This window comes from Heptranchias perlo, chromosome 34 (genome assembly GCF_035084215.1).
Source record: "Heptranchias perlo isolate sHepPer1 chromosome 34, sHepPer1.hap1, whole genome shotgun sequence".
Classification (NCBI taxonomy): domain Eukaryota; kingdom Metazoa; phylum Chordata; class Chondrichthyes; order Hexanchiformes; family Hexanchidae; genus Heptranchias; species Heptranchias perlo.
This window is the reverse complement of record NC_090358.1, coordinates 15,103,108-15,123,712: the sequence shown is the minus strand read 5'-3', so window position 1 is coordinate 15,123,712 and position 20,605 is coordinate 15,103,108. Positions and strand designations below refer to the sequence as shown.

The window sequence follows — 20,605 nt, the reverse complement described above, 5'->3', positions numbered from 1 at the left end:
ATTGGTCCAGTGAAAATACGCGTAGAGAAAGATAGCGTTTCATCGGTTGCAAACCTGTATGCACCTGGTTCAGGGTTTGTTATATTGCATGTACACATTCATACTGACTTATTTTGAATGCTGGGAGATTTAGTTTATGTCCATTTTTGTACTTTTTTGTATATGTGATGAATTGCATTTCTGATTAGTAAATAAAAAAAATGAAGGCACTTGTCATTGGACACGTGGGGCTCGATTTTAGGGTCGGGTTACCTGCGGGTTTCCAGCGGGGGGGCCCCGAAAATCGCGATCTCCGATCACGTGACCGGATTCGGACGAAATCCCGGCCACTTCCGGGTACCGCGCTGACGTGCGGGGCTGCGCGCGAAAGCCCCGCTGGTGGGAATCCCGCAGGCAATTAAAGCCAGCGGGGTTCCACTTGAGAGCACTTAACTTGCTCGTTGTGGTCAGTTAATGAGCTGAAGCAGCTGTCAAAAGAGGAAGTGTGGGATTTTACGTTCAAAGCAGTCAGTTTCCCACACTGGGGGAAACAGGACCCTTCAAACCAGGCGTGTTGCAGCCAGCAGCCTGTGGCAGGTGCCAAGGTGCGCTCCACGGGGGAGAGCCCTCACCCACGCAGGAGGCCACCGCGTCACATAGGGCAACCCCTGCCCCCCACCACCCCCCGGCCAAGCCAGAGGACAGACCGACACGAAACCGCAGCCCCAGTCCGAGGACCCACACACCTACCCTGCACAACCCCTCAGACCAACACCTGCCAGTTGGGTGGTGTGTGGACACCCTCGGAGGACGAAGAGCATGACCAGCACCAGCAGCCTCGCAGTCCACGCCGTCCGCCGCAGAGACGTGGATCCCCCCAACACGGTGTGGTTGCACGCCCACCTGCACAGCAGGAGGGAGGGCTACCGCAGAGAGAGACGTGTCGCAGAGGGCACTACCCTCGCCACAGGGTCCACAGACCGAGGCGCAGCTCCCCGGAACTCTCCGAGCAGAAGTGCACACGGAGGCGCAGATTCGGTCGACATGTAGTCGTGGAGATCTGCAGCCTCTTTCATGCCGAGCTGCTCCTGGCTGGCCCCAGCACCAACTGCTTACCTGTCGCTGGCAAAGTCACCACTGTCCTCCACACCTTCTCCTCCGCATCCTTCCAGGGTGCAGCCGGCTACATCGCCGATGTCTCTCAGTCGTCTGCGCGGACGAGCCCTGCAAATACACCTGCACCTACTCTGCAGTAACACGATGGGTGGCATCAGTGGTGGGTCCTCATAGTGATACCCAGGAGCGGGCGTAATTGGACACAATGGACAGGATTCGCGGAGACATGGCAGTGGTGGTGTCAATATAATGTGTGCTGTTTGTGGCTCTGAAATTCAATATGGGTAACACCCATGAAAAAACCCTCAGACACCCTTGTGCACCCCCTTCATGCTGACGAGACGTTTGCCTTACCCTGCCTACTGCACATATGTGATGCATGCCCTGTGGCTGCAGCACAGGTGGTGGCAGGTTGAGTGAGGCTGGCCGTGAGGGAGATGCACGAGAGGGTGAGTATGGGATGGAGCCATGAGATTGTATGAGGATTGGGTCGCGTGTTAGTGGCAGGATGAGTACTGGCGAGGTGAGTAGGTGGAGGTAAGATGAGGATGGGGTGTGAGTGGGCATGAAGGGTGATGTGACAGAATAGTGTTGGCGGTGCCGAAGGAGATTTGGGGTGGGGGCAGTGTTGTGGCAGACGGAGTGTAGGGGAAAGACTTCGTGTTCTCACTGTGGCGGACCTACTGCGGTCATTGCAGCGCCTCCTGCACTGTATGCAGGTGGGCCATATGTTGGTGGCGCAGGTGACCCCCTCTGCCACCTCGAGCCAGGCCTTCTTGGTGGCAGAGGCAGGCCGCTTCCTCCCGCCCGCCGGGGGGAAGATCTGTGTCCTCCCCCTCCTCCTCACCCCATCTGATGATAGCTGGGGTGAGGCATCATTAAACTGGGAGCAGCTTTCCCCCTGGGCTGCTCCATGCTGCAATTTGTCCCATTGGTTGCAGCATCTGTCAGTGGAGGACTGCCCCTTTAACTAGAGAGCCTCCAGCTGACAGATCGTACTGCGCATGCGCAGCCCGACCGACGCGCAGGCCAGCGCCGTGGACCCCGGAGGAGCAGGTAATTGGATCCTATTAGTGGATTGCCTGCTACGATCGCGTGGGCAACCCACTAATTTCGCCGTTCGCGTTTTCGACGCTCCCGGAGGACCACCCGCTGGGAACCCGCAGGCCTGCTAAATTCGAGCCCGTGATGTCAATACTCCTTTTTAGACAGCGTATGCATGTGTGCTTTAAGCTTTTTTGTACATTTATTGGTAAAATGAAAAGCAGAACGAGCGAGTGTCTTTTGATCGTTGAGTGCTTTGCTTCCTTGATTGCTGAATGGTGCGAGATGCTTGTTAAATAAATATATACGTGAAGTACATTTACCTGTATTGTGTAAGTATAGGTAAAGTTTTCCACTAAAATTAGTGCATGTGACTAAAATAGTGTTGCCAGAGCCACACCTGCGGTTGGTTAGTGATTTCTATTGGACAACATTGGTTTATAAAACTCAACAGAATTTTGACCCCGAGTCTTAATTCAAATTAATTAGACAGAAAAGCTTTACAGAGTTAATTCTATCACAAACTCACTCCAATTGTGTGATCTGCTGTTTATAAAACTGAGTCAGTTGAGCTTTCTCCAATTCATGCTGCTCCAGAAGCTCCTGCTGGAGTCGACATTTGGAATCCTCATGATGTTGCTGATGTATTCTCTCGCATCTTCAGTAATACATCACACAAAAAAAAACATAAGAACAAGTTGCTTTTTTTGTACCACTCACATCAAAGTAAAGGTCCAAATGCATTAAGACTGATGCGCAAATTCTCTTAACTACACATGTTGTAATTGAACTGAAGTACACGAACCATTAAAAGCTGAGTAATTGTACTCCATTAAAACGCAAGATCTCTTTTGTCTTATATGCCATTGACCAAGTCATTCAATTAATAGTTTCACATTGTACCTGTCAATTGCCTCTTGCTTATCCTGATCAAAGTCCTGGATCATCTGACGCATCTCATTATATAATTCCTGGTTTGCTTCTTTAAATTGCTTCTCACTACCAGTAAGTTTTTCAATCTGCTGTTGTTTTTCCTAAATAAGAAAGCAGAAGTTTTTGCTTTTAAAATAGGGATGAAATCAAGAAGCACATTAATCTGATTGTGCACCCATTTAAGAGTTACATTTTGAGCAGGAATTCAATTTTCACCTCAATTTCTTTGAGTAGAACCTGAGGCTTGCATTGAAGTCTTTCAACTTCTTCTCGAAGAGCCTTTTCAGATGCAGATGAGCAGGGTCCTACTGCTTCCAGCTGTTTTTCTAATGTGCTGGCCCTCACCTGAATGCACACAATCAAATTCAGTTATGTAGCTTCACGTGGTCTTCTAACAATAGCTGATTTGGTGAATACAATATTATGACAAGTGAAAAAAAATCTGATGATCCAATGTTAATTAGTTTCTTTCACAGTTAAGTCGTGTTTCCAAACAAACTTTCACTATCAATGACTTGCTGATTGCACATAAGTATGAGAAGGAGAAGGTTGGAGAGAGCTTGATTATTGAAAACTACCAAAAAAAAAATCCAAGAACAGAGCTGGATTGAAATTTATGGAAAAGAAGCCCTGCTACTCAAGAATGCTGAAGGGAAGAGCAAAATGACGACAAATAAATAAATCAATCAATCAATCAAAAGAAATCAGTTTTCTAAGTGTGCAACACAAGGGCAGTATATATAGCCACGTCATCTGACTCACAGTAACAATGTGTGTTCCTACTATCATACCAAGCAAAGTGTAGAGAATCCAACATGCCTTTAATGTAAAAAAATGTACCAAGACACTTCACAAACAAACTTAACTAAGATAAATGGACGTCAAGCCAGGTTAGGATGGCTTTTCTAAAGTTGGAAGGCAGAGGGATTTAAAGAGGGAGTTCTGGCATGTAGGACCAAGGTGGCTGAAGGTTCTGTCACCAATGGTGGCATGAAGGGACTGCACGGAAAGGCGCATTCTGGATAGGATTTAGGGCTCAAGGGAATTGCAGAGAAATGGTGGGGCAAGGTAATGGAGGAATTTGTGGACAAGCATTTTAAATTTAATACACTGGGGAACAGAGAGCCAATACAGATCAGTGAGGATGAGTAGGATTATTGTGAGACAGGATATAGGCAGAAGAATTTTGGACAAGTTGGAGTTTATGGAGGGTAGAAGATGAGTCTGGAGGTGATGAAGGTATGTATAAAGGCTTTAGGGGCAAAAAAAGGCAATGCTACGACAATGCGTAAACCAATGTAAAAGTCTGACAAATAAAAAGAATAGTATATAGCAACAGATGAAAATAGCTTGGGGGAAAAGGGGCAGTTAAAGTAGAAATGCAAGCTCAAATGGACTCCTTAGAAAATTTAGTTCCAAATGAGGCAAAAAAGGGATTCAGCCAATTGGAGACTTCCAATCCTCTTTATGAACTAATGGCAGAAAAATAATCAAACTTTATAAATTAGGCATGAATTTAGTTACGAAAGCATTACTGCACTCAGTTAAATGGCCAGTGAATTGAAGCAATTACATTTTCCTCTTGTATAATTTTGTTAGTGGGTCAACTAAACTAAGTGCATAACCATTTCTTAGTTATCAAATATTACACATTTAAAATAGAATCAACCTGACAACTGACCTCATGACTTCTTGCCATTTTTTCAGTATTTTCTAATAGCTCCTTTAGTTGAGCTATTTGCCTTTGACTTTCTTTAGTTTCATTCTGTAGCTGAGCCACTTGATGACGTTTTGTTCTGATGCTGCTCAATGAACGTTCCAGTTCAGCCTTCAGGTCTAGTATCATCTCATCTTTAGACAACGTCTTATCCGCACCTCCCTGACGCATTGTGCTTAGAGAGGGGGTAGAGAGCACGGAAGAAAAGGTAAATAAAAATCATCACCTCCCAGGTATCTTGCTTAGCCCTCCCCAAAACTCTCCTCATAGCTAAAGTTTTCTAGTCTAAAGACTGGAACATTTGCACAATTTTGTCCTTAGCCATTACAGAAACAAAATCTACCTAAACAAAAACTACTGGAACCCAAATGGTTACCCACTTCTAGGTGGAACATCTGTTTTAAACAATTTGATCTTTGTTCCTGCAAGTTATGTTAACAGAAATCACAAATGAGACTCCTGCCTAGTGTTGACTTCCAGAGAGTCATTATTCTCTATTTATTGCAAGTCAGAAAAAAGAGCATTAATCATAATTTTTTGTTCATTGTAAAGATGGCAACATGTCCACTTCAAAACATAAGTTAAAACTTCAAATATGATTATTGATGAATGCACCATCTTAATAGTAAAACAGCCAAGTTCAATAAACATAATTACATCATTTACATCCCAAAACTCCATAGCACAATGATGAATCTTTAAAAGAGAAAAAATATAAATATGGATGCTGCAAGATTCTTTGTGGAAAAGGATTTTAAAAATTGGATAATATGATATGCAATAAAATACAAAGACTGTAGCTGGCTGACTAATGAAGTTCTGGGCCCTATCCCATATAAACTGAAGGGAGAAGAAGTTGATTTTGCAATGCTCCTTATTCGGTTCACTCCCATTCATCAGCTGCCAACAAATCCTAATCATAAACCCTAATCATAAATCTTCATATTAGTGTACTTAAAGATATGAGAGTTCTACACTACTGCTACTGACAATTCTGCATTTTGATCAATGAACTGTAAAATCAATAAAATTTGAAGAGAAATTCTTTTGAATTACATTTTCAATGAACTTTCCACAACAAATAAGGCTACAAGAGATTCTCATATCTGACTGAATTGAACTGCTTGTTGTTATAGTTCTTACTCATAATTCGTATGTACTGGAATATGAAAAAATACATGCCAAACTTTTTTTTGTCACTTTATAAGTACTACCAATTTAAGGCCAGTTCAGTTTCTACCTCTGGAACCTGGGCATTTTCCAGTTCCCATTCTTGATACCGAGGTCCATGTAGGAATCTGATAATGGAAGTTCTGATTCTCCTGGTGCTTGCTTAATAAGAACATCAATCTTAGCAGCAGATTCATAAAGAGTAATCTGTTCCTTCAAGTCAGCCAGCTCTTCCTAAAAAGGATAAATAAGTTATTACTAATTCATTTTACACAGAATTTGAGGGGAGAGAGAAAACATTTTGCATTCAAGGGGTTAATTTGGAAACAGTGGAAGGATGTAAATCCAAAGTAGAGGAAAGCAAATAGTTAATTCAATTTGGCACATTTTCAGCATTAGAACGCCAAAGTACCCAAGAACATGAAAAATACAAAATAAACAAAAAAGCACAAATTTCATATCAACAAGTCGTGTTTCAATAAATTACGGTTCCACATACAGTCCATCAAACGAGAGCAGTGCCCCGCTTTCAAACCAAAAGTAGAGTCCAGTGGGCTCTTCGAATAAGTGCTAAAGTCTAAAGAAACAAAGTACAATTGCCTTATATGATTTTTCTTAAATTATTTCTTTCTTTACATTTTTGTTCATTTGTATCATCCTTTTCTTTATCAATTCTTTCAACTATTCTTGATCTTTTTTCCCCATCTCCAGAAATTTAATTCCATCTGAACATTCAAATATATAGAATATCAAATCCACACTACGGATATAAAAGCTTACCCAGATACATTAGTAATCAAAAACATTAATTCAGAGTTCTAGAAGATATTACTCTCTGAAGTATAAGTAATGATATCATGCTGACCTGTAAAGCCTTGTTCATGTTGTCACTGATGTTCTTGGCAGACTGAACTTGCTGAAGTTGGATCCGAAGTTGAGTGATCTCCTGCATTGAACCTGAAACACACACAATATAGTTTACGGTGCTGGAACTTAACATTTAAAATAATACTTACTCTGTCACTGGTTTAAGAATGTATCATGGGTTGGAGGCTGTGTTCCACAAGATTGTTGTGGCACCTAGCAAATGTGTCAGAGTTTCATGAGGCTTCATTGTCCCAAACAAACTCCATACCATCTCTGAGTCAGGTATGGCAACAGTTGTGACAATAGGCCATCACTTTTATCCCTGTAGTTCATACTTCCTGGGAAATGTGGTCTGGCTACAAGTGAGAAAAATCATCAAAAATGGTGACTGACAGAAAAGGAGATAAACTCCTCCACAAAAAATATTAGATTGCAGTTTTGATACTGTATTTACTTAAGTAAGTTGATTGATGGGTTCCTAACCTGTTTGCAGTAAATCTCTGCACTGCTGCTGACTTGCTTCTAAACTTTTAGTCAGGCCATTAATTATTTCTGCTTTCTCCAACTTGGCTTCTTCCTGTTGTTGTTGCAATTGTTTAACTAGTTCCTCAAGTCGCTTAGAATTCTCTTTCTGTCAGAAGGAGGAGGACGAGGAGAAAGAAAAGGGAAAAAAAAAATGTTTATTCACATTTTGTATTTTAAACTGTAGAGCACACAATACTCAGCACAGCACAACACACATACAATTTAATCCCCTTTATTAAACTTTTCAAAATAATGCAATGTTTAGGAATTCAATACAAGCATGTCACTATGTTCTAGTTGACATCATTCAGGTTTGATGTTACTGCCCTTTTTTTTGGAGCCCCTTCACTGGAAAATATTCCCTTCAATTATGCTTGTTGCCACCCTAGCTTCTATGTATTCATAGCTTTTTAAAATGCATTTTTTGAGCAGTTGACAGCTATATCTATAGGTAGACCTATACAATAAGTGTAACATCAGTGCAGTATAAAAACGAACACTATTCACAATCAAATATGCCAGATTCTAACCTGTTCTTCCAAAGCAATACTAGTTGCATCAAGTGTCTGCTGCATTGCTAAGATAGATTCCTCATTTTTTTGTTTAAGTGCACTAATGACATTCTCATGCTGCTCTCTGGTACGAGTGAGAGATTCTGAGCGACGTAGCTCCGATAGTTGCTGTTGCATACTGTCCATGGCTGCCTCAGCAATCTTCTGGTTCTTCAGGGTCTGCACAGAGAGCCAAGGAATATGCCCTTAACATGCATAATTAAAACTGAGAATACAATCATAATTCAGATTCATAGAAACCAAGCTAAATTCAGTTAATGTAATACAGCCAGAAGATTTTGAGCATGGTTCCTGTTATTTGACTGATCATCACCACTCAAGAATAGCATAGATGTGCTCCTGTGGGGCAGTACAAGTTCCAACTCTTCCTCTAGCCCCTTTCAAAGATGCCCTCACCATAAATGTAGCCAGTCAAAAACTGATGAAATCTTCTAATAAAGGCAATCAAGCGTGGAAGTTACTCAAGACTGATGCTTGAACACCCATTAGTTATGAAGTTGTCAACTTATAATAGCTGCTATAAAATACATTAAACTCAAAGAGATAATCTAGTTCCAATTCATAATTACTTTAATTTTATTGCTGAATCACAGAAAACATACACAAGGGTCTATGCCCATACCTAGAGTTATTTCAAGCAAAATGCACAACTACAAATTGGTTACTCAAGTAACAGTCCACAAGATGATTTTTTTTGCATGCAATAAGAGATCAGTACTAGAAATATCAGCAAATATTTATAAGCTTATAAAGTCAAAATGCTTCCAAAATAGTGTATATAGCATGTTAATTTTTTTAAAAGTGCAATGGGTTAGCATTTTCACCTCTGGAACCTTGGCTCAAATCCAGCCCAGACCAGTCAGTCTCGTCTACCTGCCAGCTGTAAGGGTCCTATGTGAAATGCGTTTGGGCAATCTCAATCCAGTTCTTAGTGGGCATGGGCATACAGCATAAAACTGCCCCTAATTTGGCATTAGTTAGCTATCTCATTCAATCAGGTCTGAGGATGGCGTGTTGGCATGGAAAATGGAACGAAATGACTCTGGTGCAGTATTGGCTAGTGTTGTGAGGTTGGGCTGGTGCACATGATGGGTAGAGGAAAGGGGGCTTTCCTCTGAATCTTGCAGTGCTATACTTACCTAAAGTGCTACACTGACATTGGGTGCCTGAAATGGAAAATGTTCCACTTCCCATCACTAACAACCCTCACCAATAAAATAAGAAAAATACAAAAGAAGTCTTGCGAACACTATTTTATGATGATTCTGAGAATTCTATGGACAAAGACAAAAGAGAGAAAATTTACATTTACATTGTGCCTCACATACTATTAATTATGTTTGAAGTGCAGTCACTGTTGCTATGTAGGTGAAAGCAGCAACCATTTTGCCACCACAAAGTCCCACAAACTGCAATGAAATTAATGTCCAGTTAGTCTGATTTTTTTTAAAAAAAGAGTTGGTTGAGGGAGGAATGTTGGTTAAGATACTAGGAAAACTGCCTGCTCCTTCAAGTGCCACGGGATTTTTAACATCTACCTGAACAAGGCAGAGCCTCAGTTTAATGTCACATCTGAAGGGCAACATTTCAGACAATATAGCACTCCCTCATTATTTGCTCAAGTTCTGTAGTGAGACTTGAACCCACAAATGACAATGCTTTCAACTGAGCCAAGCTGACACTTATACTATATAATTTAATCACCATTTTGCACATTGCAACTGTACAGGTAGCTCACACAACACGCAGGACAAAATAAGCAATCCCGTTAGAGGCAACAAGGGGGCAAGCCATACTAGATTTAGTAATGAGTAATGAGCCAGATTTAGTTAACAGCTTAACTGTGCGTGAACATCTATCCAATAGCGATCATGACATGATCGAATTCAAGGTAGTGTTTGAAAGGGGAAAAAAATCAATCAGCTGCTAAGATTCTAGACTTGGGTAAGGCTGACTTCAATGGGATGAGACAGAGACTGTCCACAGTAAACTGGGCAAATCTGTTAATGGGTAAAACGACTGATGATCAGTGGGAAATGTTTAAAGAAACATTTAACGTGCTACAGAACCGATTTATACCCAAGGGGCAGGAACTCTACTTGCCAAAAAGAACAGCCATGGACAACTAAAGAGGTAAGGGACAGTATAAGACATAAGGAAAGGGCATACAAAAAGGCAAAAAAATGGCACAGATCCTTAGATGAAGGCATAGAAAGTCTCATATCTAAGTTTGCCGATGACACGAAGATTGGTGGCATTGTAAGCAGTGTAGATGAAAACATAAAATTACAAAGCAATATTGATAGATTAGGTGAATGGGAAAAACTGTGGCAAATGGAATTCAATGTAGGCAAATGTGAGGTCATCCACTTTGGATCAAAAAAGGATAGAACAGGGTACTTCCTAAATGGTAAAAAGTTAAAAACAGTGGATGTCCAAAGGGACTTGGGGGTTCAGGTACATAGATCATTGAAGTGTCATGAACAGGTGCAGAAAATAATCAATAAGGCTAATGGAATGCTGGCCTTTATATCTAGAGGACTAGAGTACAAGGGGGCAGAAGTTATGCTGCAGCTGTACAAAACCCTGGTTAGACCGCACCTGGAGTACTGTGAGCAGTTCTGGGCACCGCACCTTCGGAAGGACATACTGGCCTTGGAGGGAGTGCAGCGTAGGTTTACTAGAACGATACCCGGACTTCAAGGGTTAAGTTACAAGGAGAGATTACACAAATTGGGGTTGTATTCTCTAGAGTTTAGAAGGTTAAGCGGTGATCTGATCGAAGTTTATAAGATATTAAGGGGAACAGATAGGATGGATAGAGAGAAACTATTTCTGCTGGTTGGGGATTCTAGGACTGGGGGTGGGGGGGGGGGGCACAGTCTAAAAATTAGAGCCAGACCTTTCAGGAGTGAGATTAGAAAACACTTCTACACAAAAAGGGTGGTAGAAGTTTGCAACTTTCTTCCGCAAACGGCAATTGATCCTAGCTGAATTGCTCATTTTAAATCTGAGATAGATAGCTTTTTGCCAACCAAAGGTATTAAGGGATATGGACTAAAGGCAGGTATATGGAGTTAGATCACAGATCAGCTATGATCTTATCAATTGGCGGAGCGGGCTCGAGGGGCTGAAAGGCCTACTCCTGTTCCTATGTTCTATTTACTCCATTTTATAATTCAACTTGTGACAAACTGCATGATTCCACCATTACATATATCAACACCGCAAACTAAAATTATTAATATTGTATTCCTTTAAACATCAGGGGAGATGTTCCTGGTTCTGTGCCCAGGTGTACTAGATTGCCTGGTGAAGCAAATATCAAAGTCAGGTGAGTTACTGCGCACACCCGTAAAGGAACTATCTGATTTAATAGAAGGAAAAATCTAGCAGATTCCTTTATAGGCATGTGCCGAGCTGCTCGATTTTCCAATATTCGCTGTGTCCAGGCATCCAGTGTACCAGGAAATTCTCCTCCATCTTTGAAACTATTTTCTGGGATAAAGATTAAGCTGCAAGGGGCATGTCTTTATGCTGAATTGTTTGACAACCGAGTTCCATTGTCTTGAGGAAAAGAATTTATCCACATATCAAAAATACAGCTTTTATTCAGTAACAAAGGTAAAATTGCCAAAATATGAAAGGTCAATCATTATTCAGTTAAACTGATTTGAGATCTGAAGTAAGTGCTTAGTTTAATTTTGAAAGCCCAATGGTGTATAGATATGGAAATGCATAGAGTACATAAACCTGGAAAAGCAATATTCTTTATGCTTGCCTCTTCTTCACTGGCACTCAGGCCTTGAACTCTAGACTCCAATGCTTTAATTTGGCCTTCCAGCTGAACTTCATGCTCTTTTGCATCTTGAAGTAACTTCTGCAACTCCTGACAACTAATAGCCAAGCCATTTTTTTCTCCTGTAAAACAATATAGCTTAGTGAAAAACAGTTTACTTACTAGCTATTTACATTAAAATCTGGGCGTACACGTGTCAAGCATAGCTCAGTGGTAGCACTGAGTTAGATTGCCGGCTCAAGCCCCACTCCAGGACTTGAGTACATAATATAGGCTGACACTTCAGTGCAGTAATGTGGAAGTCCTGCATTGATGTGCTGTCTTTTGGATGGGATGTTCAACGGAGGCCATACCTTTTTTATTAAAAAAAAGAGTAATACTCATAACTTACACCTGCTGAAACTTAAGGTTGTTCTATTACCTTTGGTCATGGCAAGCTGGTGATTCAAATATCTGATCTCACGGGCACACTCCTCCTGTTTGTGTTGCATTTCTTCTAGCTGCCTTCCCCGTGCATTGTAAAGTATCTGTAACTGTGCAAACTGATGGGCTTCTGTAGAACCTGTAGAACACAGATATTGCTTTAACTATTAAAAGAAATGCAACAAATAAGTTGAATGGCTTTGTTAGCTTTTTGCAAATTCACATATTACATTAAGGCTTATTTGTCAACAATTGCAAAAAGCTACATTTTAATCAATAATGTGATTTTTTTTTGGAAATTTTACTTTCATATTAAATGCAAGTTGCTGTGCAGGTACAAATATTTGTAGGACTACAAGACAGATCTTAGCTGAGATTACCACCCAAAACAACACAAATAGAACTTAAATGGAATCAAGAACAACCCAAGGATCAAAAAAAATGGGTATAAATAAACACCAGATTTTATTAGTTATATAGTTAAATTGTCCAACTAAAATTTGTAAATCTGACTGAATGCTTCTTACCCTCTCCTGCCAAAGATAGGTACAATCAAATAGGTGATCATTCAAACATGAAACTATCATCACTGAAAATTAAATTACATTTTTCAGGAAGAAAGTCGAATGGCAAAAGGACATAATTTTAAAAAAAAATTATTCTCGGGATGTGAGCGTTGCTGGTAAGGCCAACATTTATTGCCCATCCCTAGGTGAGCCTTCTTCTTGAACCGCTGCAGTTCATGTGGTGAAGGTACTCCCACTATGCTGTTAGGTAGGGAATTTCAGGATTTTAACCAAGCGATGATGAAGGAAGGGTGATGTATGTCCAAGTTGGGATGGTGTGTGACTTGGAGGGGAACCTGGAGGTGATGGTGTTCCCATGCACTCGCTGCCCTCGTCACTCTAGGTAGTGGAGGTCGCGGGTTTAGGAGGTGCTGTCGAAGAAGCCTTGGTGAGTTGCACCAGTGCATCCTATAGGTACTACACACTGCAGCCACGGTGCACCAGTGGTGGAGAGAGTGGACGTTGAGGTGGTGGTTGGGCTGCCGATTAAGTGGACTGCTTTGTCCTAGATGGTGTCGAGCTTCTTGAGTGTTGTTGCAGCTGCACCCATCCAGGTAAGTGGAGCATTCCATCACACTCTTGACTTGTGTCTTGTAGGTGGTGGAGAGGCTTTGGGAAGTCAGGAGGCGAGTCACTCACCACAGAATACCCAGCCTCTGACCTGCTCTAGTAGCCACGGCATTTATGTGGCTGGTCCAGTTGAGTTTTTGGTCAATGGCAACCACCAGGATGTTGATGGTGGAGGATTTGGCGATGGTGATGCCATTGAATGTCAAGGGGAAGTAGCTGGACTCTCTTGTTGGAGATAGTCATTGCATGACACTTGTGTGGCGCAAATGTTACTTGCTAATTATCAGCCCAAGCCTAGATTTGTCCAGGTCTCGCTGCATACGGTCATGGATTGCTTCAATATCTGAGTAATTCCAAATGGAGCTGAACACTATGCAATCACCAGCGAGCGGCACCACTTCTGACCTTATGATGGAGGAAAGGTGATTGATGAAGCAGTTGAAGATAATCGGGCCTAGGACGCTGCCCTGAGAAACACCTGCAGCGATGTCCTGAGGCTGAGATGATTGGCCTCCAGCAAGCACAACCACCTTCCTTTGTGCTAGGTATGACCCCAGCCATTGGAGAGTTTTCCCCCCGATCTCCACTGACTTCAGTTTTATTAGGGCCCCTTGGTGCCATGCTCGATTGAATGCTGTCTTGATGTCAAGAGCAGTCATTCTCACCTCACTTCTGGAATTCAGCTCTTTTGTCCATGTTTGGACCAAGGCTGTAATAAGGTCTGGAACGGAGCAGTCCTGGTGGAACCCAATCTGAGCATCGGTGAGCAGGTTATTGGTGAGTAAGTACCGCTTGATAGCACTGTTGATGACTTCTTCCATCATTTTGCTGACGATTGAGAGTAGGCTGATAGGACGGTAATTGGCCAGGTTGAATTTGTCCTGTTTTTGTGGATAGGACACACCTGGGCAATTTTCCACATTGTCGGGTAGTTGCCAGTGTTGTAGTTGTACTGGAACAGCTTGGCTAGAGGCGTGGCTAGGTCTGGAGCACAGACCTCCAGCACTACAGCTGGGATGTTGTCGGGACCCATAGCCTTTGTCGTGTCTAATGCCCTCTGCCATTTCTTGTTATCACATGGAGTGAATCAAATTGGCTGAAGACTGGCATCTGTGATGGTGGGAACCTCAGGAGGAGGCTGAGAAGGATCATCCACTCAGCACTTCTGGCTGAAGATGGCTGCTAACACTTCAGCCATCATTGAAGATGACATCTCCTCCTCCAGTAGTTGCTTATCAATAAGGATAGGTATCCAATTAGAGTTCTTTCTAATGTAGTCAATTAATTCAATTTTCTATATTTCATATTATGATAATTCAGTAAATGGGGTGATTTTACAAAAAAAATACTTTCACTGTATTTGGCACACAAGTAGTACTGCAATGTTAATTTGTAACAGGTGCAAAATACGTAAAGAATAGGGGTTCTTTGACGATTGTGAAATGAAAAGAAAATTTTTGTTTAATTCTTAGTTTAAAATAAATATTAAACAACAGCTTGAATACACAGTGCAGGTGCTGCAACTTTCATGACAACGTAAATGCATAACTATGAAGAAAACCATAAATTTTGGTAATAGGATACTCCATGTGATACTTTCAGCTCAAGCTCAATATAAAAATGTAGACACTGTATGGAGAAAGTAGGATTCTGTGTGTAAAGATCTAACAATTTTGACAAGTTTTAAAAAGTCTAAGCTTGAGCAAACCTAAAAAGGCCTGATAAGCAAAGGTTCCATGAAATAAGGAATCCCCTTTGTTATGCTCCGTTGTCATTAATAACAGAGGTTCCCAAGTTTTGAAGCACATTTATTAACATATTAAGTGTTTGTTCATTTTCATTGGTGCAAAAATGAAAAATTTTGGGAATAGTAATTTGGATAAGCCTTTTTCTATAATTTTAAGTGAAAATTCAAAGATTGGTGAGGAGTAATTGATTAGTTAGGTTGCCTGAACTAACGATTAATCTTGATAAACAAAAGGTACTTAAAAGAAAGGTTTTTGCTTAGATTTAAGAATTTTGAACAGGAGAAATTTGAAGGAGAAAGAGGTGTTAGATTATGTCCAGATACAACTGAGAGAGGAGTTTAACAATTATTGGGACAGTTTAAGGCACTATATAGTATAACAGTACATGTAGGTGCAAGCTAAATTAGAAGACTGCCAACAAACTAGGAATGAAGACATACCACAGAGGCCAAAAACTGCACTTTACAGAGGAAGATAGAACTGTTTCAATAAAGCAGTTAAATTGTTATCTGATCAGAGGTCATATGTATTTATATTAATGCCCAAGATGCAGACTTAAAAAAAGAGCAAGCTTGTTATTTGCTGAATAAACTTAAAGCATGTACTGTAATCCTCAAAATTGAATACTGATGTGCTAGAATTAAGTTGATTTTAGCTAAAGCTGTGACACTTCAATTCTGAATGGAGTTATGCCATGTGAAGTTGAACACAGTTGATGCTGTATATTGGTAATTCCAAAACCAAATTGTTGTTCATTTGTGTTAAAGTGGCAAATGTCTTATCCTTGGCTACATAGTATTGTGAAAAAGTAGTTATTAGATTTACACCAAATTATGTCCTACTTGATCCCAGATATCTATGGGTGAGAAGAGTTATATTGGTCTTCGTATTTGAGTTGGTTTATGTAGGATGACTCAAAGTATCACAACAAAAACCCTAGATGCGAACCTAAACACCATTTTTAAAATTCTATTACACACAAGCAGATTTCCCTGCTGATGAGTTGAAGGTTACACTGTTACAAATGCACATCTCCACTGAAAGGAAATGGAAATAAATTTTTGATTGCTTCCTGGAAAAATGTATTCTCCTTACTTACTTCAGGTACATAACAAAAATAGTTACATAAAATAAATACATCTCTACATCTCTCGAAGGATAAGCAGCTCCCTGCACCGCCCCCCCACCCCGCCATGATATCAAATAGGCCATCTGCTTTAGAGAAGAGAATTATCTACATTAAGTAATTCATATCTTCAACTTAGGCCAAAGATGGATTTAAATCATATATATGAACTGCATCCTTCCTATAACTCATGAGCACTTAACTGCCAACAACATTGGATCACAGATCAAAGGGTATACACAATTTGCTAACCTCTACAATCATTATTTAAACTGCAAAGAGCATGTGAAATTAGAAGTAGCCTTTTCTTACTTTCTCCACTATCCAGGAACTTGCTCTGCATTTGTTCAAATCTGTTGTCTGCATCTTTTGTTTCATCAGGATTAATAGCCCCTCTCGGTAGATGAGCAGCAGCATAAGGGTTATACTTCACTTTGTATAGCTCCACAGTTTCATTAGAAATATGTTCATTTGCAATAAAATGCTGCAGGAGAAAAAGATGGAAAATAATGAAGTACCCAACACATTTACATTATAAAAACTGGTTATACAAATACCACTTTGCAAACTTAGGCCACATTGTTGATCAATAATAGTTACCCCATTTTGAACAAAACTGAATTCCATGGAAGTGTTTAGAGAATGCCATGAACAAGAACTGCAGCTCGAGTGGTTTGGGATCATCAAAGAGAGAACAAGTGAAACAAACAAGCAATAATTCAAATGATATTAAACAATAAAACCAAATCTTTGGCTTACAGTTGTCGTCTGAACCCCAAGGTGAAATTCCAGTTCATAGGCCCACACATAATCATTATTTTTCATAACATATGCAGCAAGAGGTGCTGGGAGCAGTTTCTCTTAATTTTTACTCCTTTGCTGGCAGCATGGCCGAGACACTCAATATTGTTAATGCTCGATACAACTGTAATGTGATCACCGCAAATTTAAAGAAGTGATAATCTGCAATTGATCAGCAAAATATATCAGTATACATTAAAGGCCATTAGCTCAGGATTTTTAAACCCGTTTGCTTCTTCACAATTTTCAGACAGGCATATGTAGGACACTTTTTATATTTTATTGTATGTTTCTCCCCCATGCCTCTCCTTAATTAGTTGACTTATGCTGGAGTAGTTCTATGGATGTTAGATACCCTCCATTACCCGTGCGGTCTAGGGAATGAGAATGTTGGCAAACTATTTAACTGCGGAAAGCAACAACGTGCAGTAATATATAGTGCCTTTAACACAAGAAAAGATCCCTATGTAGTTCACAGGAGCATAATCAGACAAAAACTGACATCGAGTCAAAGACGTTAGGATTGGTGACTAAAACCTTGGTCAAAGAGGAAGTTTTTAAAGGAAGGTCTTAAAGGAGGAGAAATGGAAAGGCGGAGAGGTTTAAGGAGAGAATTCCAAAACATAGGACCTAAACATCTGAATGGTGAGGCAAAGGGAGTGGGAATCGGAGATGTGCAAGAGGCCAGAATCAGAGGAATGCAGAGTTCTCGTGGGTTACAGAGATAGGGAGGGACGAGGCCATGGAGGGATTTGAAAATAGGATGGGAATTTTAAATTTGAGGCATTAGTAGACTGTGAGCCAATGTAGGTCAGCGAGCACGGGGCGATTGGTGAGTGGGACTTAGTGCAGGGTAGGATATGAACAACAGAGTTTTGGATGAGCTCAAGTTTATAAAGGGTGGAAGATGGGAGGCCGGCAGGGGAAAATTGGAATAGTCGAGTCTGGAGGTAACAAAAGCATGGATGAGGATTTCAGCCGGAGATGGGCGATGATATAGAGGTGGAGGCAGGCAGTTTTTGTGATGGAGAGGATATAAACTACACATCTGATACTAACGTCTAGATCTATGTAATAAATGTGGCTGTTCCAAGAATCATGTAGACCATCCCTCTTGGAGACCCAAATAGCAGGTCTCTAATGGGAGGGAAAGTGATTCAATAAATATAAGATATATATTAGTGTATACACTTTACAAAATACTTTCTTGGGCTTTTCTTCGCCTGAAAATGAACATAAACAATAGTTTCTTTTTGCAGCAAAATCCTTATTCCAGCAGCATTTATTATTCCTGATTTTTGATATTGGGTTTGTAGCAATAATTCCTTCACACAAGGAGGACCGGAAGCAGTGCAGAAATTCCAACGGCATTAATTTTCTTGGTGTGCAAGGGAAGGTGATTGCTGGAGTGTTGCTTACTAGAATGCAGGGACAGCTGGTGGGAAGGCAATGAGGAAGTCATTCTGGCAGACATGGATGTACTCGGTAGATTTCTATGCTGAGGTAGATGATTGAAAAGTGTTGGGAGCATGGAAAAGATTTATGGTGCGTTTTGGAGACTTTAAGCAGGCATATGATTTGGTTTGGAGAGACAGAGAGGTAATGTGGGTGGACCTCCCTGCAGATGCTCAAACCAGGCAGTAATTCAGGTATCAGTCCTACCTGCCTAAGGGTGACTGCTGCCACTGTGTTAGGGTTAGTGTAGAACAGTGAAGGCCCTGCCCCGCCCCGCCATCTTGTTGTATCTATGGTCAGGTTGGTTATGAAGACTGCCTGAAGTATAATTAAGCTTTAGGAATGTTATGTCAGTTAGGCTTATGTCAGTTTATGAAATGTGGATCTCTGCTTTATCAGCACATCTCCTAACATTGTTGATTCACACACCAGTCAAGAATTTACCAAATAGTAGCCCTGCAAGTGTGGCCATCTCTCTTGCAAAGACACATACACAACTTTTTTTTATATATATATAATAATGCATTCTTAAATGCAAGAACCTCCTCAAATTAATGTAACTGAATTAGAATTACAATTATATATAGCTGTAGCATCAAGAGTCTACTGCATTTGTCTCATTTAAGATTCCGCACTGCTTTTCCAGTACAGGCTCAGCCAATTTTATTTTGCTGCATTGCTATGACAACCAATTACATTACGTCAGTTTACTTTGTTCAAAATTACTGCAGTTGGAAGTTTAAATAAACATATAAAGAAGCTTGTTAATATATTATGTTGCTATAAAAACGTCGTTTCCACAATTGCTATAGATATATTGAAAATAAAATCAGCAAAAATGTCTGATTAATTTAGCTGAGGATATTTGAACTATACTTGTAGGTAAAGAAGATGCTTAATAGGATTTACGCAACTTAACTATTAGGAAAGAAATATATCCACTGTGTTAATATACTTGCTATCCATATATTACCCCTTCCTCAACTGAAATTCAATTTACCTAAAAACAACATTAAGTTTATTAATTGGATTCAATGGGCTCTATGCTAAAAACAAAACTGATATTTAGCAAACATTAAAGATAATTCATTAGATTATGATACAACCCTTATAACTCAGCCAGATTCCCCATTTGACTGGAATCTTTCAGAAGTTGCAATTCAATAATTCAACATGTTTCTGGTATAGTTTCCATAAATATTAAAAGCCGAGAAGGTTAAGGCATGACTTGGTAGAAGTTTTAAAGGTTATAAAGCATTATGATAAGGTTATGTGATAGATTGCTGGTAGGAGAAACTTTTAACATGAATTTAAGATAATCACAAGATTTAAAGGGGAGGTTAGGAAAACATCTTTCCAGTTTGGTTGGTTAAACTGCCATAAACTGTTGTTGAAGCAGAGTCTTTGAAAGGGGAATTAGATAGTTGCTTGCAAAAGAGGAATATTAAATGGCATGGGAAGTGAATAAGAGTGGGTTTAGGCTAGATGGCTAATGTGGAGTCTTGATGGGCTGAATTGCGAATTTCTGCATTGTAACATTCTATGATTCTATGTTGTAACCATCTGCATAAATTTTCACCAGGGATTAAAGGTGTACTGGAAAACATTTCATTTACTGTTTTGTTCAGCTTTAAGAACTTTGAATACGTTTTTTATTTGAAAATTCTAGGCAATACTACTGAAGAGCTTTTGAATCAGAAAGCAACAATTTTTGTACACCAAGATTTAATTATAATTTATAAACCAAATTACAAGTCAAATCTTCTTACCTATTTCAGTGCCCCAAAATTGGTAAATGCTGAAGTTTAATTTCCTATCCCAACTTTACATCTTCATTACAGACCAGTAAATATATGGGGATGGAAATGTACTCAGAGTTTTTAATTATTGTATACATATTGAAACTATGTCCAGGAAATGGTGAACCCTGGAATTTCCTGGAGGGCCAAAAACTTTCACAGTTGTGCAGTTTATTACAACAGGACTAACAATTAATTGCAAATGACAGCATGCTACACTTTTATTTCTTTAAAGAAGCAAAATCCTCCTTTGCAATTTAACTTGTAGAATCTTTTTTCCATTGCTTTAGATTTTTTGAGTTCTATTCATGCTCATTTAAGGTATGTCAATGCGTGGATTGTAATATATTCTATCCATTAGCACTGTGTCATCATCAGATGTGGGGTCAAATATG

At 40.2% G+C, this 20,605-nt stretch overlaps 1 protein-coding gene across 1 annotated transcript in view; it reads right to left on the bottom strand.

Annotated features, from left to right (window-relative positions):
* The window catches only part of cep152 (centrosomal protein 152), a 62,910-nt gene that overhangs the window by 29,429 nt on the left and 12,876 nt on the right, over positions 1-20,605 (bottom strand). Inside the window, exons 6-16 of the mRNA XM_067971489.1 lie at positions 16,468-16,639; positions 12,144-12,284; positions 11,705-11,844; positions 7,882-8,082; positions 7,310-7,457; positions 6,825-6,916; positions 6,030-6,193; positions 4,754-4,964; positions 3,289-3,417; positions 3,043-3,173; positions 2,669-2,797 (exon numbers count right to left, since the gene is read on the bottom strand). Of these exons, the coding sequence (XP_067827590.1) occupies positions 2,669-2,797; positions 3,043-3,173; positions 3,289-3,417; positions 4,754-4,964; positions 6,030-6,193; positions 6,825-6,916; positions 7,310-7,457; positions 7,882-8,082; positions 11,705-11,844; positions 12,144-12,284; positions 16,468-16,639 (1,658 nt within the window). The remainder of the gene's footprint in view (positions 1-2,668; positions 2,798-3,042; positions 3,174-3,288; positions 3,418-4,753; positions 4,965-6,029; positions 6,194-6,824; positions 6,917-7,309; positions 7,458-7,881; positions 8,083-11,704; positions 11,845-12,143; positions 12,285-16,467; positions 16,640-20,605) is intronic.